We start from the raw sequence: 21447 nt of genomic DNA on the forward strand, positions 1-21447 counted from the left end.
TCCTTGCTTGACCTAGTTTTTGTAAAGAAACCCGAGCCCCCTCCAATCATACAATACCTTAGTCCAATGGGGAAAAGTGATCATATGACATTAGAGATGCAAATTCAGGAGGAAAATGAGATAAGTTACAGAGATGATTATAAAGGAGAGATATTAAATTATGCAAGAGCAGATTTTGAAAAATTAAGGATCTATTTTGCTGATATTGAGTAGAGTAATATTATGTACAGAAAGACAGTACAGGGGAAATATGACATTCTTGCAGAAATATAATGAAGGAGTAAAAAAAAATTGTACCTGTTTATAGAGTTAAGAAAAAATACATGATTGGTACAATGCTAGATACATTCAAGATAAAAAGGCAAAAGATAAAGCATGGAAGAAACTCATAAAACAGGGAAATGACTATAACAGACAGCAGTACAAAGATGTCAGAAATGAATACTATATATTAGAGTAAGATGAGAGAAAGAAAGAGACTTTGAGAAAGATGTAGTGAATAAAAGCAAAGATGAACCCAAATTTTTCTACAAGTTTATAAACGGCAAAACAAAGAATAAGAAATCAATTGAAAAAAAAAGAAAAAAAAAAAAGAAGGGAAGACATACCATACAGAGAAGGAGATGTGTAAAATAATGAATGAAAGCTTCAAAATGGGTGTTCACTACAGAAGATTTCACAGAACCTAATAGGATATGGGATTGCTAAGGATTACAGGAGATTGCAGTGCACAAAGAGGATATTGGAAGATTATTGGATAACTTGTAAGTCAAAAAAGCAATGGAGCTAGATGGTGTATCAGGCTGGGTGTTAAAAGAATGTAAAGAGCAATTACTGGATCCAATTTGAGAAATAATTAAAAGTTCAATAAATGAAAGGAAAGTTCCACTAGAATGGAAGAGAGCCAACGTAATATTGTACTGATATTTAAAGGAGGAAAGGCAACTGAACCACTAAACTACAGACTAGTGTCACTTACAAGTGTCTTGGGGAAGTTGTGTGAAATAATTATCAAATAAAAATTGGTTAAATTTCTAGAAGAGGAGCAAGTCATATGAAACAGACAATTTGGGTTCAGGACAGGGCGGTCATGTGTATCCAACTTATTAGGCTTCTACTCGAGAGTTATTGCAGGACTTGAAAACAGAGATGGATGGGTAAACACAGTATACCTGAATATTAAAAGGGCTTTTGATAAAGTCCCTCATGGAAGACTACAGTGGAGACTCAATACTCGAACTTTTCAATACTTGAGTGCAAAAGTTCGATTTAATACTCAAAAAAATACTTGATAGTCAAATGTCCACACCCGTGGTTGTAAACAAAGGCTCCTTGGCGTCCCCTCTCCCCCCTCCACCATTTGTGACTTGTGCTGCCGCTGTCATCAGAATAACATTCTCCTGCATTCTATCTATAGTTTTTCATTTATACATTAACATTAACACCAAAGGCTTATTAGTGGTGAAAATATCTGGTACTCAAACGGCAGCAAATTTGGTCGTTCACAAAGCTCTGTCATCTCCCTTCTCGCAGCTGCCACTGTACTGTTTTGATGCCATATTACTGGTAATACCAGTACATATTACCGTATTAGCGGTATACAGGTATTACCGTAATACCGGTATACCAGATGGTGGTGCCCATCACTAGTTCTACTGCAGTCTTGAGATAAACAACAACCTTCTGCATTCTGTCGGTAGTGTTTCATTTAAAAACTTTTGATGACACCAAAGAGGCTTATTAGTGAGAGTGCAAGTGTTAGTGAGCCACAGCACTTCAGTAGTTGAGTCACGGGAATAACACCAGGAGAAAAGTTAGAAAAGACGTTTTCATGGATGGTGACATCCTCCGGGGACCTCCCTCCTCCTCCCCACCCTTCTCCCCTCCTCTTCTAAGTTATCCATCATCAGCCTTCACTTATGGTATGTACAAAACAAAATTGTAAAAAGAATACATTGAAATTTTTATAAACTTGAGGTTTTGCTAAGATTGGAACGAATTACCTGATTTATAGGTATCAATAGTTGAACTTTTTAATACTCGAACAGCATTTGGAATGAATTAAGTTCGAGTATTGAGTCTCTACTGTATTTTGGAAACTAGAGAACATAAGAGGACTGTGAGGAGCTTTGCTAGAATGGACAAGAGATTATTTGAAGGATAGGGAAATGAGAACTGTGATCAGAGATACATACTCAATTTGGGGTAAAGTAACTAGCAGAGTGCCACAAGGGTCAGTGTTAGCCCCCATTATGTTTCCGATTTATGTAAATGACATTCATATTGGGATAAACAGTTGCATAAATTTATTCGCTGATGATGCAAAGCTGCTAAAAGTTATCAAAACCAGAGAGGACTGTCTGCTGTTGCAGGAAGATATAAACAAGATTTATGAGTGGAGCAAGAAGTGGAAATTGGAGTTTAATGCCAAGAGATGTCACATAATGGAACTAGGAAAGAGTAAGCGAAGACCGGTGTAGAACTATTTGATGGGAGAGAAACAAATACTGTAATGAAGACTAAAGAGGAAAAAGATCTGTGAGTGATCATACAGGAAAATTTGAGCCATGATAAACACATACACTGCTGGTCAGAGCGGAAGGTGTGAAAGGGACCACGACTTCCACTTTGAACAAATTTCATTCATCCCTTCTTAATTCTTAAACATACAGCGGAATTCGCTGTATGTTGCTATATGACAACTCTGCAGCTCTAGTAGTCAAAGTAGATGACATGTTTCCTTAGTCAACGTTCACCTGTGGTTCATGTGCTTGAATTTGAATTTTCTTTCACCTCCCTCACAGCCCATTTTTGTGGATGCGTGAGCTTACCATTCTCCTGTTACTACCTATTATGGGGCCTAGAAAACTAATTAGTAAGGCCCAAATCTCAGTTATTTGTGCCTTAGTGAGGGAGAATAAGTTAAATCAAGAAATTGCCACAAACACTGGCATAGCTCTCAAAACTGTTCAACGTTAGACCAAAGTTTATTGTGAGGGAGGAAGAGACACTTCGCCACCACCTTATCAAGCCTGAAGGGCGTAAGCGCAGTGTGACCCAAAGAACTCTGAACATTATTCGAAGACAGCTTGAGGCCAACCCTCACATACACAGTAAGGAACTTAAGGCCAGGAACACTGCTTTGCTGGCTGAAGTGAGTGAAAGGACTGTATGGAGATATGTGAAATGCGACTTGGGTTACTGCAGTTGCTGTGCAGTTTCAAAACTTTGCCTCACACATGGTCACCTAAACAGTGGGCTTACATATGTGTCTCAGCACAAAGATTGGGACTTAAATAAGTGGCGTAGGGTATAGTAAGTCCTCGTTATACGACACATATGTGTTCCTGAAAACCTTACCATACATCAAATTTACCGTATACCGAACCCATTATAACATGTAATAATAGGGAATGCGTTCCAGCATGTCAAAAGTCACCCCTACAGAAATTAAAATACATGAAAATAATCATTAAAAAAAAAGTAACGTACTGCACAAAAGAAATAAACAAAATGTTTTTATTTACCTTTCAATCGCTATGTATTCTATCAGTTGATGTCCTTCCCGAGGCTAAGGGACAGTAGGGATTTCAGCCCTTACTCATCTTCCGCTGAGTGGGCAGACAAGGATAAGACGTCATCGTCTGCACTGTTGGAAGCAGATGTAGAAGAGCCAGCTGTAGCAGGGTCGGCACGTTTCAATGGTTTGAAGAAAGAGAATATTGAGGAAGGGCCAGCTGTAGCAGGGTTGGCAGGTGTGACAAGGAAGGCATGTCTGACTGGCTTGAAGAACAAGTAGATGGAGGACTGTTTAGTTTTTCATGTTTTTTCATGATACATTTCTTGATAAATCTTGACACTTTTCTCTACGTTATGAGCCACTTTGCTACTCCTGGCAGGATTTGGGTCACGTTCCTTTAGGGTTTCCAGAGCTTTTTCAATACCACCGAGACATTCTCTAAGAGTTTTGATGTCCAGGCCACGCACAGGTTCTTCTTCCTCGTCTCCCTCCTTTTCTGTCTCCTGTGATGCCTTTTCTAGCTAGCTCTATAAGTTCGTCATTTGAGAGAGGTTTAGCATGGCTTTCCAAAAGATCTTGAACATCATCATCATCAGCAGCTTCATCGAAGCCAGCCCTATGGCACAGATTTACTATGGCATTTCTGACTGCACCGATGTTGTCTTCAATGAAGCCTGGGAAGTCATGTGCTCATTCTGGCCATACTTTATTCTGCATCAAGTTCATGGTAGACATCTTCACTTCATCCCTAGATGACTTGATGTTATCTAAGGCGTGCTTGATGTTATATGACTTCCACCATTCACTGATAGTGGGCTTGCCAGGCCCATCTGTGCCCTTTATCAGTTGTTGCATGGTTCGCCGCTAGTAGTAGGCTTTTAATGTTTGCCAAGATTATTATGAATATATTTGTGCTTACAATAAACCCTTTAATATTCCATTTATTCATCTAATTAGTAATGCATGTGAGTAATATGTAATGCAGTTTAAAAAAGGGGGGGAGGGGAAGAGATAATAGGCTCCAAGGGTGGTCAAGTTAAAGTCAGTACTGTGAGTGGCGGTGAGGTGTGGGATGAATGACGTCCTTACCCGTGCTCCCCCGTGCTGGGCCCTCTCGGATGACATGAGTGGATACCGTATCTGAATTTTTCTTACTATATATTGAATCGAGGGTAGGAATTTCCAAATACTGTAACTGTGAATTTACCGGATAAAGAACTACTGTATGATGAAGACTTACTGTACTTTGGTCAAATGAGGCAAGCTTTCAAGTTACAGACAACCAGAGAAACCGTGTGTACCACAGACCTGGTAGTAACCGTTACAATCCACGCTACACAACATACACAGTAAAACACCCAGATTCTTTGATGGTTTGGGGTTGTTTTTCTTACTATGGTCTTGGAAAATTAGTGTTTTTGCCAAAGAATGTTTGTATGAACCAAAATAACTACTTTGAGCTAATTCTGGATGAGTTAGATGAGTGTATGGAAAAGTACAATGCTGATACCTTCATGCAAGATGGTGCACCGTGCCATATGGCAAAGTTAATTGTTGACTGGTTTGATTTCTGCAATGTCAGCCTTTCAAAACCTTGTTCTGCAAATTTGCCAGACCTTAACCCTACAGAAAATCTCTGGGCATACATAAAACTAAAGCTAAAGGAGAGAGATACCTCCTCCCTCCTACGCCTCCAAGCCACTATTCAGGACATATGGGACAATATTGACGCTCAGTATCTCCACCACCTGGGTGATTCACTTCCCAAGAGACTCAAAAGTTTAAGAAGGTACGAGGGCACCCTATCAATTACTAGTGTAGGTGAGTACCCTCATTGAAACATATTTTCTGTGTCATTAATCTCCTTCACAGGATGTCACAGGTACCACACCTTCCACTCTGACCAGCAATGTAAGCAAGATATTTGGATTATCATATAAAATGTTGACTAATATAAGAGTGGCATTTCATTACATGGACAAAGATATGAAAAAAAAATCATCACAAGCATGATATGTCCAAGGTTGGAATATGCAGCAGTGGTATGGTCTCTGAGCTCTAAAAAGTATATAAGAAAATTGGAAAGGATACAGAAGATTGCTACAAAGATGGTGTCAGAATTAAAGGACCTCACATATGAAGAACAACTGAAGGAAATGGGACTGCCAACCTTACAAGATAGAATGTGGGGACCTAATAACAATGTATAAGATAGTAAATGATATTGAAAAGATAGACAAAGAAGACCTGGTGCTCTTGACAGAAGAATATGGAAGGACAAGAGGACATGACAAGAAGATCAGGATGAGGCAGTGTGTGAAGGATACTGGAAAATACAGTTTTCCACACAGAACGGTGGAAAAATGGAATGCATTGAATAATGAAGTTGTTACAGCACATAATGTGCATAGCTTTAAGGGAAAATTAGATAAATGGAGACAGGACACTATGAGCCCTACTTGAACCCCATACAATACAACTAGGTAAGTACACACACACACACACACACACACACACACACACACACACACACACACACACACACACACACACACACACACACACACACACACAAGAATGTAAAGATCAATTGTTGAACCCCATATTTGATATTGTGGAAACCTCCATACGAACAGGAATAGTCCCGAAAGAGTGGAAAAGAGCTGACATTGTGCCTATATATAAGAATGGAAGTAGAATGGAACCGTTAAATTACAGACCAGTATCGTTGACTAATATATCGTGCAAGGTATGTGAAGAAATAAAGCAAAGTGGAGTGAGTATCTAGAAAGTGAAAACATCCTGAGTGAAAGGCAGTTTGGTTTCAGAAAAGGAAGATCGTGCGTATCCAATTTATTATGTTTTTATTCAAGAGTGACATACTACAACGTAGAAGGGGATGGGTGGATACTATTTACCTGGAGTTGAGAAAGGCCTTTGATAAAATGCCACACAATAGACTGATGTAGAAACTAAAGAAGATTGGAGGAGTAAGTGATAATCTAGCAAAATGGATGGAAAATTACTTAGTGGGAATAGAAATGTGAACAGTGGTGAAAGGAAAGAAGTCAGAGTGGAAAAAGGTAACCAGTGGAGTTCCACAAGGGTCAGTGCTTGGTCTCATCATGTTTTTGATTTATGTTAATGATATGCCAGTAGGAATAGACAGTTACATGATAATGTTCACGGACGATACTAAAATTATGAGGAGAGTAAAAAATGTGGAAGATTGTAACAAGTTACAGGAAGATCTTGATAAAATATATGAGTGGAGTAAAGAGTGGCAGATGGAATTTAATATAAACAAGAGCCATGTTATGAAAATGGGAAGAAGTAGATACAGACCAAACAGGGATTACAGGCTGGGTGATGAGAAAATTTAAGAGACCAATGAGGAGAAAGACTTAGGAGTAACTGTGCAAAACACTTTTTCACCGGAGAAACACATTAACAAGATATTTGGGAAAACATATATGCTTCAAAATATTGGTCTTGCATTCCACTACCTAGATGAAGGAATGATGAAGAAGATACTATGCACTTTAATAAGACCCCAGTTAGAATATGCAGTTTGCATCTGGTCACCACACATGAAGAAAAATGTGAAGAAGGTGGAAAGGGTACAGAGGCTGGCAACAAGGATGGTACCAGGACTCAGGGAGTTAGACTATGAGGAAAGACTGAGGGAGCTGGGGCTGACCTCATTAGAAGAGAGAAGAACAAGGGGTGACATGATAACTATGTATAAATTGGTGAACAAGATTGACATATTGGACATAGAATTGATAAAGGTGACCACAAGTAATCATCTCCGAGGACATGGAAAAAACTAATAAAAGGCATCTGTTTAAATGACGTGAGAAAGTACAGTTTCCCGCATCATAGTATTGATAAGTGGAATAAACTGAGCAGTGATGTCGTTGATGCGGTGTGCGTCAATCAGATGAAAGAGAGATATGACAGGAGTAGACAAGGAAACAGGACACAGAGAGCTTAGCTCAGGCTCTGTAATACACAAATAGGTAAATACACACACACACACACACACACACACACACACACACACACACACACACCTGGTAGCTCAGTGGTTAGAGCGCTGGCTTCATAAGCCAGAGGACCGAGGTTCGATTCCCCGTCCGGGTGGAGATATTTGGGTGTGTCTCCTTTCACGTGTAGCCCCTGTTCACCTAGCAGTGAGTAGGTACGGGATGTAAATCGAGGAGTTGTGACCTTGTTGTCCCTGTGTGTGTTGTATGCCTGGTCTCAGGCCTATCGGAAGATCGGAAATAATGAGCTCTGAGCTCGTTCCGTAGGGTAACGTCTGGCTGTCTCGTCAGAGACTGGAGCAAATCAAACAGTGAAACACACACACACACACACACACACACACACACACACACACAACTACTACTTAAATAAATAAATACACACATACACACACTGCGTTGTGTAGTGGTTAGCACGCTCGACTCACATTCGAGAGGCCCGGGTTCGAGTCCCGGTGAGCGGCGAGGCAAATGGGCAAGCTTCTTAATGTGTGGCCCCTGTTCACCTAGCAGTAAATAGGTACGGGATGTAACTCGAGGGGTTGTGGCCTCACTTTCCCAATGAGTGTTGTGTGTTGATGTGGTCTCAGTCCTACCCGAAGATCGGTCTATGAGCTCTGAGCTTGCTCCGTAATGGGGAAGACTGGCTGGGTGACCAGCAGGCGACCGAGGTGAATTATAAAAAAAATTATACACACACACACACACACACACACACACACACACACACACACACACACACACACACACACACCAGACCGCCGAGCTGACAAGACATCGGAATGAAAGCTCCCGCCACGGCACCAAAACAATTACCATATTTCCCGTCTCATAGGACGCTACAAGTGGTAAGACGCACCCTATAATTAGCTAAGCAATTTTTGGAAAAATAAAAAAAAGTTTTAAGGGTTTTACAACCTACCTGAGCATCAGTTCCAAGTCGGCGACTCTACAGCACCAATAACAGCATCAAAATATTGCTTTATTACAAAATATCAACAAAATTTAATAAAATCAATACTGCTAAAATAATAATTGCTTTGATGCCATTCTTGGAGGAGTATTGTCTGCTGAATGACAGAGAAGGCAAGGGGAGTTGCGACGTCTGCTAGGAGGAAGAGAAGATTAAGACCATGCTGAATAAGATTTCGGAAGAAGAAAATGCATTTGGAGAAGTTGAGGAATATATGAGATTGGGAAAGTATGAAGAAGGAAAGTCTAGAGCCATGAAGATAACATTAAAATCCCAAGTAGCTGCTGAGCATGTATTGAGAAATGCATGGAAGCTGAAAAATTCTCAAGAGACAAACATGATTTATGTAAGAAGAAATATGTTGCAGGAGGAAAGGCCTAAGATGAGAGAAATGGTGACAGAGGTGAGAGAGAGGAATGAGGCAAGAACAGAAGAAGAGAAGAAGTTATTTTGGAAAATAAGAAATGACAAAGTGTGGAAGTGGTGGACAAAAGAGAGGGAGTAAAAGACCAGACAAAGGAGCAGATAAGGAAGAAAGACATAAGAGTATCATATACTAACATAGATGGCTTCCTATCAAAAAGATTAGAGTGTATGGGCCATCTGATAAGGGATAAACCAGATATTATGTGTATAGTGGAGACTAAATTGAGACCGAATATACAAATAGATTGGTTTGGAGGGGGAAATTATAGAATGTGGAGAAAAGATAGAGTGAATAAAAGTGGAGGTGGAATAATTGTGTTAACAAGAAAAGACTTAATAGTGCAAAATGTGTGCCTTGGAGGAGACGAGGAGGAAGTGGTGGGTGTGGTGGTGACTGATGGAAGGCAAGATATCAATATTGTAACTGTGTATGTACCACCAAAAACAAGTGCATGGTCAAATGATCAGTATAATAGTATGGTGGAAAGCACATTGGAAAGAATGAGAAATGAAGCTGCAAAGAAAGCAAAAATGGTTATAGTTGGAGATTTCAACTGTAAAGACGTCAATTGGGAAGAATTTGAAGTGGGGAATGGTGGAGAATGGGGTGAGCAGCTATTAAATTATGTGGTGGGAAATTTGATGACACAGTGGGTGAGGCATCCAACAAGGGGAAGGAGGGGTGATGCCCCGTCGAGACTGGACTTGATATTCACAAAGGAGTAAATCTAGAAAATGAGATTGAGCATGAGTGTCCTTTGGGGAAGAGTGATCATGAATTATTGAAATTTGAGGTAAAGGTGGGGTTCAGCAAAGATAATGAAGTTGGATAAAAGGAGGAATGCCTAAATTATGCTAAGGGAAGATATAAGGAGTTGAGAAATTACTTTGGAAATGTGGATTGGTCCAAATGTACCAGGAAACAAACATGCAGTTAAAATATGAAAAATTTATGGAAATATATAGTGAGGCTGCAGAGAATTTTGTGCCAAAATATACTAAGAAAATCTTAAAGAGAGATCAATGGTTTAACAAAACCTGTGACAAGGCAAAAGGGAGAAGGAAAAGGCATGGGAAAAATACAAGAGAAATAATGAGGAAGTGGAGAGAGAAGCATATAGGAATGCAAGAAATAAATATGTTCAAGTGAGAAGAAGGCACAACAAGAATTTGAACAGAGAATAGTGGAGAATTGTGAAAGTGATCCCAAAATGTTTTATAAATTCATTAATGGTAAATTACAGAAAAAGAAACAGTTGATAAATTAAAGGTTGGAGATTATATATATGAAGATACAAGTGTCATTGTTGAAAAATTGAATGAGAATTTCTGCAAAGTATTCACAGAAGAAACACAATTCAATCGACGGATGTTACCTGTGACAAGATGGATGCAAGAAATTATAGTAACAAAGAGTGACATTGCAAAAGTTTTGAGTCAATTAGATGTTAACAAGGCAATGGGACCAGATGGTGTGTCTGGAAGAATGTTAAAAGAATGTCAAGAGCAGTTGCTAGATCCAATTTTAGATTTAACAAGAACATCTATCAACACGGGACAGGTGCCAGTAGAATGGAAAAGGGCAAATGTAGTACCAATTTACAAAAGTGGATGTCGCATGGAACCATTGAATTATAGACCTGTTTCATTGACCAGCATTATGTGTAAGATATGTGAAGAAGTGATCAAAAGCAAGTGGTGTGAGTTCCTGGAAAACAAAGAAATACTAAGTGAGAAACAGTTTGGCTTTAGAAAAGGGAAATCGTGTGTATCAAATTTGCTATGTTTCTACTCAAGAGTGGTCGATATTTTACAAGAGAGGGATGGATGGGTTGATTGTGTATACCTAGACTTAAAAAAAGCATTTGATAAAGTACCACATAACAGATTGATGTGGAAGTTAAGTAGTATCGGAGGAATAAGGGAAATCTGACGAGTGGATGAGAAATTATTTGACAGGTAGAGAAATGAGGACGGTAGTGAAGGGAGTGAAGTCAGAGTGGAGGAAGGTAACCAGTGGAGTTCCCAAGGTTCGGTGCTTGGTCCCATCATGTTCCTGATCTATATAAATGACATGCCAGAGGAGTGAGAAGTTATATGAATATGTTTGCAGATGATGCAAAGATTATGAGGAGAGTGAGGAATATGCATGACTGTAATATACTGCAGAAGGACTTGGACAAAATATATGAATGGAGCAGGACGTGGCAAATGGAATTCAATACCAACAAAAGCTGTGTAATGAGAATGGGTAGAAGTAAATATAGACCACATAAGGACTACCAGCTGGGGGGGAAGACTGTAATTGAAGTCAGTGAAGAAAAAGACTTGGGAGTGACTGTACAGAGTAATTTGTCTCCAGAAAAGCACATTAATAGAATATTTGGAAAAACGTATAGCATACTCCAAAGTATAGGATGGGCATTTAATTACCTGGACAGGAACATGATAAAGAAAATATTGACCACCCTCATTAGGCCACAGTTGGAATATGCATCAGTAATTTGGTCACCATACATGAAGAAACATGTCAAGAAGAAGCTGGAAAGAGTGCAGAGGTTAGCAACAAGAATGATATCAGACTTTAAGGAGGTACAGTATGAGGAGAGGTTAAATAGGCTGGAATTAAGCATGTTGGAAGAAAGAAGAGTCAGAGGGGATATGATAACAATGTTCAAAATAGTACATGGAGTGGACATATTGGATACGGAGAACCTGATCACGATGGCATCCAGTAATTACCTAAGAGGACACCCAAAGAAAATACTGAAAGATTCCTGCACGAGCGACATCAAGAAGTATAGCTTCCTGTATCAGAGCATTGATGCATGGAACAAACTGAGCGTGGATGTGGTGCGTGCGGCGAGTGTCAGTCAAATGAAGGAAAAATTGGACAAGTGTGGACAAAGAGACAGGACATAGAGAGCTATGACTCGGGCCCTGTAATCACAAATAGGTAAACACACACACACATCTCATGTAACACACATTTAGTCCACCACTGATGGCATCTTCTGCATCCAGAAGACACAGCCTTGCCCTTAAAAGTCATGACAGAATTACAAAGGCAGCATTAAGGGCTACAGTGCTGAGGGAGACACTGCCGTGTGCTTGCTAATAGTCAGCTGTGTAAACACTGATCTTGGCACCAAGAGTGTCATGGCACACATGCCTGTTTTGCATCTTGAACAGCTCAGATGCAAATGACTTGAACAGTGTAAGAGTAAACGCTATCAGGGCTGTTTTAGGTAGTATATCAGCCAAGTGGCTTAGAATGACTCAATTGTTGTCTGACTTATCTGATATCCAGCTTGTCTTTTCAAGCCCAACTTAACCATGTTTACTGTAGTTCATGTTTCTGTTTTATGAGATGTATTATTCTGAGATGCAAAGTCTTGCACAGAATACCTCTCAAATGGTGTACGGTTGAGAAAGATTTTGATATCTTATCAAAGTTCTCAAAAATGTTTATCAGTGATTCTTATCAATAGAAGCCTCTGTATTTACGTAGAACTTCATTTAGGTGCAGTCAGTTTATTGTTATTTTAATATGTGTTCACTCCATTAAATTCAAACATTATCAGAATGTATAAAACCAATGTTATGATTCATATACATTTGATTTGCACTTTGGAATCTTAGAACTTAAGTTTGTGCACTTGAGCTTTTGCAAGAGAGTTCTTTGAAGTTGTTACTGAATTCTTGTTTTTATTTCTCTTCAAAAAAAAGCTTTCATATTTTTTCATGGAAGACACTGAATATTTGCAGTACAAATGTAAATGTGTTAGATTTGTACGTTATAGTTGTGTCATCCTAATTAATTGTTACAGGAGAGATGTTGATCTTGGTCGAGTACTGCCGCTTTGGTAACCTCCTTGAATTCATGCAGAAACGGCGCCAACACTTTACAAATCTGATATCTCCAGTAACTGGCAAGATTGATCCCAACCTAATCCCAAACTCCCCTACGTCACCTTCTTTCAGGTGTGTGGTAATGATGGTCTGTATTAGTACTGTACTGGTCAAGGATTCATACCATTTACTTCCTATATATTTATGAACTTTTGTTGTTCATTTTTACTTTACAAAAAGCTGTATCAAGTGAAAATAGGACTATATTCAATGAAGGAAGCTCTAATGTTATAGTTGATCATATACCATTCTTCCTGTAGATTGAAATAATAGCAGTTTTACTTCAATATTTGGTACACTCCCCTTCTTCCTATACCTATTACAGGTTTACAGTTATACATCATTATGACTTATGTAATTTCATTCATACCTTCTGCGTTTGTCTCTAATTTTCAGTTGCTTTCACCACTTCCTCCTTTTTTAATATTCTATTGTTCATACACTCTTGTCATCAACATCTGTTATTCCACTAGGCCAACATTTTCTCTTTTGGCATTCCTCTCTTATCATTTTTAACTTTATTTTATTTGTTGCCTACGTATATTAATCTTTCTTTCTAATACAGTATAGTTGTCTGTCCTCTTTACATTCTTTACATATCTCACATCATATAAAGTTTTTATTCAGTGTTCTTTCACTTTCATTATACTTCTCATATTGTCTTCCTTTTCCTTTTGCATAAAAAGTCTTAGATATTCTTTTCTTGCATTCCACATCTCTGTATACATTTTCTTTCCTTAGCTTTCTTGAAAATAAATATTTCAGAGTATTTTGGCTAGATTGTTTTCATTTTAATTGGTAGGGGTTATTGTTGTTGTAATATTTTGATTGTTATTAATATTCTTGACTGATATAGACAAAGTCTCATTATAATTACCCCTTTTTAGTGAAAGTGTACCACCATCTCTTGATCAAGATGGATACCTAGCTCCAGCTGCCAAGCCATTTGTACTTTCTGACCCTCCAGAGGGCCATTCTGCTGGGACTGTCCCTTCCTCAAATAGCTCCACGTCTCAAGTGGCTGCTGGACAGTTTGCTAGTAACCCTATGTATAGTATGAACATAAAACCTGCAACTGAATATCCAAGGAAAGAATCCAGAGGTAGTGAAGACCATAGAAGTTCAGTGTTTTTCAAACGTAAAGTCTCAAGACTCAACAGCATTGGTTCCATTACATTTTCTGATGGTAGCTCAGTCAGCTATCCACTGAGAAACAGACGTACCTCTCAACAATTTTGCCACTCGGCCTTATCCCCAACAGGTGAGTTGCCAAGATTATAGTCATTGAAACCTTGACTTCATAATTAAAATGTCAAAATTCATACTCTGTACATAATCCTTCCTCTCAGCAATGCAAGTGTTCATAATTGTAATATGATGGTAAAAAGTGTAAATATAGTGAATTGCTTCATATTGCAGACAGATGCACGTCCTTTTATATTAGCCAAGGAAATTTGTATATTGTTTGTACTATCTTCATCCTAGATTGTATATAGTATGTTATTTGTTGCTACATATACTAATTGCCCATAAATAATTACATATGCCTATATGCCATTATTCCCACACCCAGCACAGAAAATCAACCAACACCTCTATATATATAGAGAGATTGTGCCTATAGAAGTTCCACGTCACTTCCGTGCGCATGCGTGCTGGAAAACCAGCCCAACCAGCCACCCACTTCTCAGATCCTTTCTGTGCTTGGCACGGTGTTCACCTGCTCCTCTTCTCACTTCTTCCTGCCTTTTTTTATGCCCACTTCTTTGCTGCTTCCATTTCTACTTCTCCCTGAGTTGACATGGCTGCTCAGAGTTGTGTTGGATACAAGAGGTGGTTGCCAGGTGAGGCTTTAGAGCCGCATTCCTGCTGTGTGTCTTGTCGGCCCACCATGTGTTCAGCCAAAGACCGGTGTAGTGAGTGTTCCCACCTCACTCTTCTCCAGTTCCAAGCATATGTGAAGGATGCTGAAAAGCGTTCTGCTAAAAAGAAGAAGCGGGCCAAGTCGTCTGGCGGTTCCAGTGAGAAACATTCTCATTGGCAGGAGCTGGTTTATTGCTGTAGAGTCTGATCTGGCTGCTATGAAGGCTTCTGTTGGCCAGTTGTCAGTGGATTTGTTGCCCCTTGCCTCTGGTTCCGCGTTTTCAGGGTTTGCGAACGGCGGAGTGAGTGTGCGTCCGTCCCGCAGGTTGGTGCCTGGTTTATCAGAGCCCCAGTCTCACCACGGCTCAAGCCCTTTGGTGGTGGCTGGTGATAGTAGTGGAGCGGGTCTCAGTGTGTCCCCTCTCCCTAGTTTGGCTCAGGGAGTAAGTGGGGGTCAGGCTCCCTCTGTTCCAAGCCCTGCCCTGGAGTTGACGGTCAGGGGGAGTGAGTTTGCATGTGGCTCTGTGCTCTGCCCTGCCACTGGTAGCGAATGGCGTGCCTTCTCCCGCTGTTTCTGGCCCTTCCACAGAGTTTTCGGGGCTCGGTGGAGTTAACGTATGTGTGGCCCCTCTCTCTAGTCTGGCTGTTTCAGACTCTTCCGCGGACTTTTCTGGCTTCGGGGGTGTGAGCTTGAGTGCGGCCCCACTCCCTAGCCCTTAAAGTACGGGGGATTGATTTACTTTCCATCTGTTACAGCAGGAAAAATTCACACCTGTCAAAAATGCTGAAGATCTTTTTTCCTTATAAATGCATATTTGTTTGTGTTATTCTGAATATAATGATGCAGTTTTTAACATGTTATGACCTCTGAGAGCAAAGTTATTGCATATAAAAAAAACTCATGGCAGAACCCGCTGCTAAGAAATAGCCCCCAAGCTCCAATAACACCGTGCATGCTCTCTCTCTCTCTCTCTCTCTCTCTCTCTCTCTCTCTCTCTCTCTCTCTCTCTCTCTCTCTCTCTCTCTCTCTCTCTCTCTCTCTCTCTCTCTCTCTCTCTCTCTCTCTCTCCTTTTCGGCATTTGAATTTGATGTAAAAGTAGGAACTTTTGCTCTTCCATGTCATGAAAAAGCGAACTCAGATACAAGAAATGATGTGCAAAACAGGAAAAGAAAAAGAAACCACATATTACAAGTACAGGTAACTCTTGATTTATGCATGATTGATTTACGTGTTTTTGTTATAACGCGACCGAAAAAATATATTTAATTTAATTTGCACAATCAGTTTGCTTATACGCGATTTGGCCCGACCGCATTTTCAGACTGAGCGCTAGACGCAATTTCAAACTGCGCTCCAGAGAGTTCCGCAGCTGGCCAACAGGTGGGAGCTCCAGGGCTGGATCCAAGAAGCAGATTGTTGTCTATGTTGGTACAGACAACCTCCAAAGCAACCTCCTGTTCACATACCAACCTTCATAAAATAATATCCACAAAGATTCATTGCTGTTGGTGGGTGGACGTTGGTAGCCTGCCTAAAAGTGCTCATTGGCTGCCAGGAGCTGGATCCAAGAAACTTTAACAATGTCAGAGCAACCTCCTGCCGCAAAATGGCATCCATGAACCCTTGGAGGGACAGTAACAAGGTTGCTATCAGGTTGCTCTCAGGTTGCTGGGAACACCACCTCTCAAGGTGGTGTTACTGTCTTATATATGCATTTATGTTCACAAAACATTTCTATTAGCTTTTTACAAATCATGCCCCCAAGAAAGAATTGTTTTGTAATGCATAAAGTGAAATCTTACATGGAATACCAAAAAATAAAGCAGAGATGAGATCGTCCTCAGACAAGGTGGAGACACGCGGCGACTCAGCCGCTTCTTCTTCTTCTTGTGACCCTTATAGCTTGTGTGTTGCTTTTACCACGATACTTTGTATGTTTCCACTCCTCAATTGCCTGGTATAATGGATATCGTATCTTAGTATTCATGTACGCTCATGCCATGAGGATAACCTCTTCTCCGTGGCACTAAGTGATAGTTAATTACTAATGAAATATGGTACAGGCAACTCCCAGTTAACCCATACAGTGTCAGAGACGTACGAGATACGTCGGCTACTCTGAGCGAACCGGGTGTCAGAGACATATGAGATATGTCGGCGAGCTTCCTCGTGTTTTCGGAGGTATTGCGTCATCAAAACCTACCATTATACTGCCATCATGCACTGTAGACGTTGCTCATGCTGCCTCCTCATCCCTGCTAACATGAATGCTTCCTGTATTTATTTATTACATAACTGAACTTTAGCAGTTTCTGCTGCGGTCAGCTCGGTGTAGCAGGAAACTGACGCCTCAACTCCACTAATATGAACGCAGCGTAATTTCCATTACTTACTCTCACCATTTCAGATGTTTTTGATAACTGTTTTATTGTGGTAGTGAAAACTTTTGTATGACATAAATAAGAATTTCCCAATCGCTTTGTTATAAGGAAAAACAAGTACATATTACTCGGAAAATATTTGCACTGTGAAAGGCAACACTCCCTCGAGATATCTCATGTCTATTTTTAGCCACAAACACTCCCAATATTTCTCTCTCTCTCTCTCTCTCTCTCTCTCTCTCTCTCTCTCTCTCTCTCTCTCTCTCTCTCTCTCTCTCTCTCTCTCTCTCTCTCTCTCTCTCTCTCTCTCTCTCTCTCTCTCTCTTACTATGAAAGGACCTGCACTCAAGTATTTCCCCACACAATGTGCATGAGCATGTCTTCACTGCTCCACTCCTTGCCTGATAATAAATAAATAAATAAGTGTGTGTGTGTGTGTGTGTGTGTGTGTGTGTAAGTGCATGTCTAGGGATACAGTTATTTTATGCCAGCAGGCAAACCATTGTATCATGATATGCAACATATTTCAAGCAAGACAATACTATACTAGGAAAACTACATGAAAAATACATTACACAGTCATCAAAGCATATTCAAATTCCAATCAGACAGCAGCAAAAAGGGGGAGAAAGTATTTGTAACCAAAAACGTGGAAAGTTTTCTTTTTTGTTTTCATTATTTTACAATTTATTGAAGCAAAACTCATATGACATGTATTTCTTTCAACTCAGGAACGATATTATGCATGTTTCCAACTCGGGGATCGACTGGTGAGAAACGAGGAAACGAATAAACTAGTCACATAAGGCTTTGCTAAGTCACTAACCTTAGTGCAAAACATCTCGCACCAATGAATACCACTTCCAGTCAGTTCTAGGAGGAATGACTGTCATTTCCATTTGTTTCACATCATTTAAGACTGGTTTAGCAAAAAAAAAAATTCCATGATGTGGCCAGCACTGGCGAAATCACAAAGTCTCAGATCTGCTGTACGGGGTAACGAAGGGGTTACATTCCTAAAAAAACACTTCGTTAAGCGAAACTTCTTTAAGCGAACTGATTATAACGAGTTTATCCCCTGACTTGAACTTCCATTGAGAGTAAGCAAAGCTAGAGTGCATCATAGTACAGTGAAAGGTTTAGTGAAAGTAAAAATTATGAAGTTAAACATTTAGGCAGTTTAATTTAAGTCATTATAATGTACACTAATGTATGTATGTACGTAAGTTTATAATGTTGATCTTAAATTTATGAAGGGAGGGAGAGTGAAACGGGAAAGACACTAACCAGCAACCTGTGGAATGTAAACAAAGGGCTCATCATGGTACCACATACAAAACTTATGTACCACATTTCTACAAGCCTTTCCATTTTATCCATTGTAGAGTCACGAGTTCAGGTGGTTCTTTTAGCTTGCAAGGAAGATACAATCTCACCAGCCTTCTTAATAGAGTCTGCTGACTTGAAAATAGTAGAGACAGTAGATGGAGTCAAGATGGTGGTGTGCAATGGTATAGTTTTCTCGCTTCTTTCGTGTCTGTGAATAATATCCAGCTTCACTTCGGGAGTAAGAGACTTCGTGGTCTTTTTAGGAACGCTAGGCCACATTGCAGGGTGTTTTGGTGGTAAGTTGAGTGAGAGAAGGCGACACTGTTTTGTGTTGAACAGGAAAGTAAGTGGTACGCGTGTTGTTCATGAGAGGCTTGTTCTTGATCTTGATCTTGATTCTACAGGTGTCCCAGGATTTCTCCTGAGGTAGGCCTTAGTATCGGCAGCTCCTGGTGTATTCAAAAGCCTGTCGGCTTGCGTGATACAGCGAGGCTTTCAAACTTGGAAAAAATTACCTGGATAAAACTTCGTTAAAGCGAGTTTGGAGTTTGTTAAACAAGCAGATGGTGGTAAAATTAAACCTTCGTTGTGTGAACCTTCGTTAAACAAGGGTTGCCTGTATTTCATTGGTAATTCTCTATCACTCAGTGCCACAGAGTCGAGGTTATCCTCATGGCATAGGTATATATGAATACTAAGATATGATCTCCATTATAGCAGGCAATAGAGGAGTTGAAAAATAAAAAATATTGTGGTGAAAGCAACACACAAGCTAAAAGGGTCACAAAAAGAAGAAGCTGCCAAGTCGCCGCGAGTCTCCGCCTCTTCTTTGGCTGATTTCATCTTTGCTTTATTTTTTGGTATTCCATGTAAGATTTCACTCTATGCATTGCAAAACAATCCTTTCTTGGGGGCAAGGTTTGTAAAAAGCTAATAGAAATGTTGTTTTGTGATTATAAATGCATATATAAGACAGTAACATTCCCAGCAACCTGAGAACAACCTGATAGTAACCTCGTTACCGTCCCTCTAAGCGTTCATGGATGCCATTTCGTGGCAGGAGGTTGCTCTGACGTTAATGTTTCTTGGATCCAGCTCCTGCTCCTCTGGTGCCTCATTTCCAGTCTGTCAGCACTGAGTACAGATGGAATCTCTTCAGTCTGCCTTTAATTCACCAAGATGGCCCCAAAACGTCCTTATCTTCGGCATGTGGGGTTATTTTTGATAAGTGGATTTTTGATAAAGTGCTAAAGCTCAGAGGAAGATGGTGACTGACTGTGGTGTGAGTGGTGAAGGCAGTGACACAGTGAGTGTTTTGTTTGCATATTCTTTGTTTTGTTGTTTTCTCTTATTATTTTATGCTTTCTCCTATTATTTCTTGCTTTTCCCTTTACAGTAATACTCTGCTTAACGAACGTTAGTTTAACGAATTTCCGGTTTAATGTACTATATAAAGTTAGACCAAAAGTCTGCATAACTTACAACCACATCTGTTTTAGCGAATTTTCTGGGTTTGAATGTGCCAGGTGAGAGATCGAACGTGGTAGCTTCACTGTGATTGGCTGGCTCCCCGCCTCTGTCTCTAGCACTCCTGGAGCTGAATCCAAGATTCTTTAACATCGTCAGAGCAACCTCTTGCAGCGAAATGGCATCCATGAACGCTTGGAGGGACGGTGACAAGGTTGCTATCAGGTTGCTCTGAGGTTGCTGGGAACACCACCTCTGGAGGTGGTGTTACTTTCTTATATAATGCATTCATGTTCACAAAACAACATTTCTATTATCTTTTTACAAACCTTGCCCCCAAGAAAGGATTGTTTTGTAATGCATTAAGTGAAATCTTACATGGAATACCAAAAAATAAAGTAGAGATGAGATGAGCCACAGATGAAGGGGGAGACTCAGCCGTTTCTTCTTCTTCTTGTGACCCTTTTGCTTGCGTGTTACTTTCATCACGATGTTTATGTTTTCACTCCTCTATTACCTACTATAATGGATATCATATCTTAGTATTCATATACGCTCATGCCACGAGGATAACCTTGATTCCGTGGCACTGAGTGATAGTGAATTACTACTAATGAAATACCACGGTATTTTATTAGTAATATATATGAATACTAAGATGTAATATCCATTATAGCAAGGAATAGAGTGGAAACAAATATCATGGAGAAAGACAACACGCAGGCTAAAAGGGTCACAAGAAGAAGAAGAAGAAGAAGCAGTCACCCCCTTCATCTGTGGCTCATCTCATTTCTGCTTTATTTTTTGGTATTCCATATAAGATTTCACTTTATGCATTATAAAACAATCCTTTCTTGGGGACAGGGTTTGTAAAAAGCTAATAGAAATGTTATTTTGTGACCATAAATGCGAGAATGTGAGAAAATTTGTACGTAGCTCCTCTAACTTCCAATGACTCATATGACATCATAAAAGTAGTGGTACAACAGTGGCCTAATATGCTGCCAAATGTATATATAATCTTTTTTTTTTTATTTTTTTTAACCCATGTGGTATGTTGGGGACCATCCCAGAATGCATCCCCCCTATTTCCATTATTTCCTATGGGAAAATTATGTCCACTTAACGAATTTTCGCTCTACGAACAGCTTTGACACCCCCTATCCTGTTCGTTAAGTGGAGTATTACTGTACTTTAAATACACTTATATTATTTAGAATGGTAAATAATAAAAACATGTTAATTTAGCCAAATGAATAGTATTTTGTACTTTTTTTTTTTTTTTTTTTTTTTTTTTTACCACATCCCGCATCCTCCCTATTATCTGTTGTTTCTTATGAGAATTACATGTTTGTTTTACACGAATTTTGATATATGCAATGCCTCTAGGAATGCATCTATCACATAAATCGAGTTACCTGTATTGTGGATTTCTATAATAATTGGAATCTGGCTACTCTTATTAGCAATGGGATTCACGTGACTTGGCCAACAAGCACAGTCCTGTAGAGGTAACCATGGGTGA

At 39.7% G+C, this 21447-nt stretch overlaps 1 protein-coding gene across 3 annotated transcripts in view; it reads left to right on the forward strand.

The window, feature by feature from the left end:
* The window catches only part of LOC123515233 (vascular endothelial growth factor receptor 1-like), a 124845-nt gene that overhangs the window by 75520 nt on the left and 27878 nt on the right, over window positions 1–21447 (forward strand). For all 3 annotated transcript variants that reach the window (XR_006677838.1, XM_045273796.1, XM_045273797.1), the window contains 2 exons: window positions 12799–12952; window positions 13768–14141. Coding sequence is in view for 2 of the 3 variants with exons in the window: in XM_045273796.1 (XP_045129731.1) it covers window positions 12799–12952; window positions 13768–14141 (528 nt within the window). In the remaining variant the exon portion in view is untranslated. The remainder of the gene's footprint in view (window positions 1–12798; window positions 12953–13767; window positions 14142–21447) is intronic.

Source organism: Portunus trituberculatus, chromosome 38 (assembly GCF_017591435.1).
Source record: "Portunus trituberculatus isolate SZX2019 chromosome 38, ASM1759143v1, whole genome shotgun sequence".
Classification (NCBI taxonomy): domain Eukaryota; kingdom Metazoa; phylum Arthropoda; class Malacostraca; order Decapoda; family Portunidae; genus Portunus; species Portunus trituberculatus.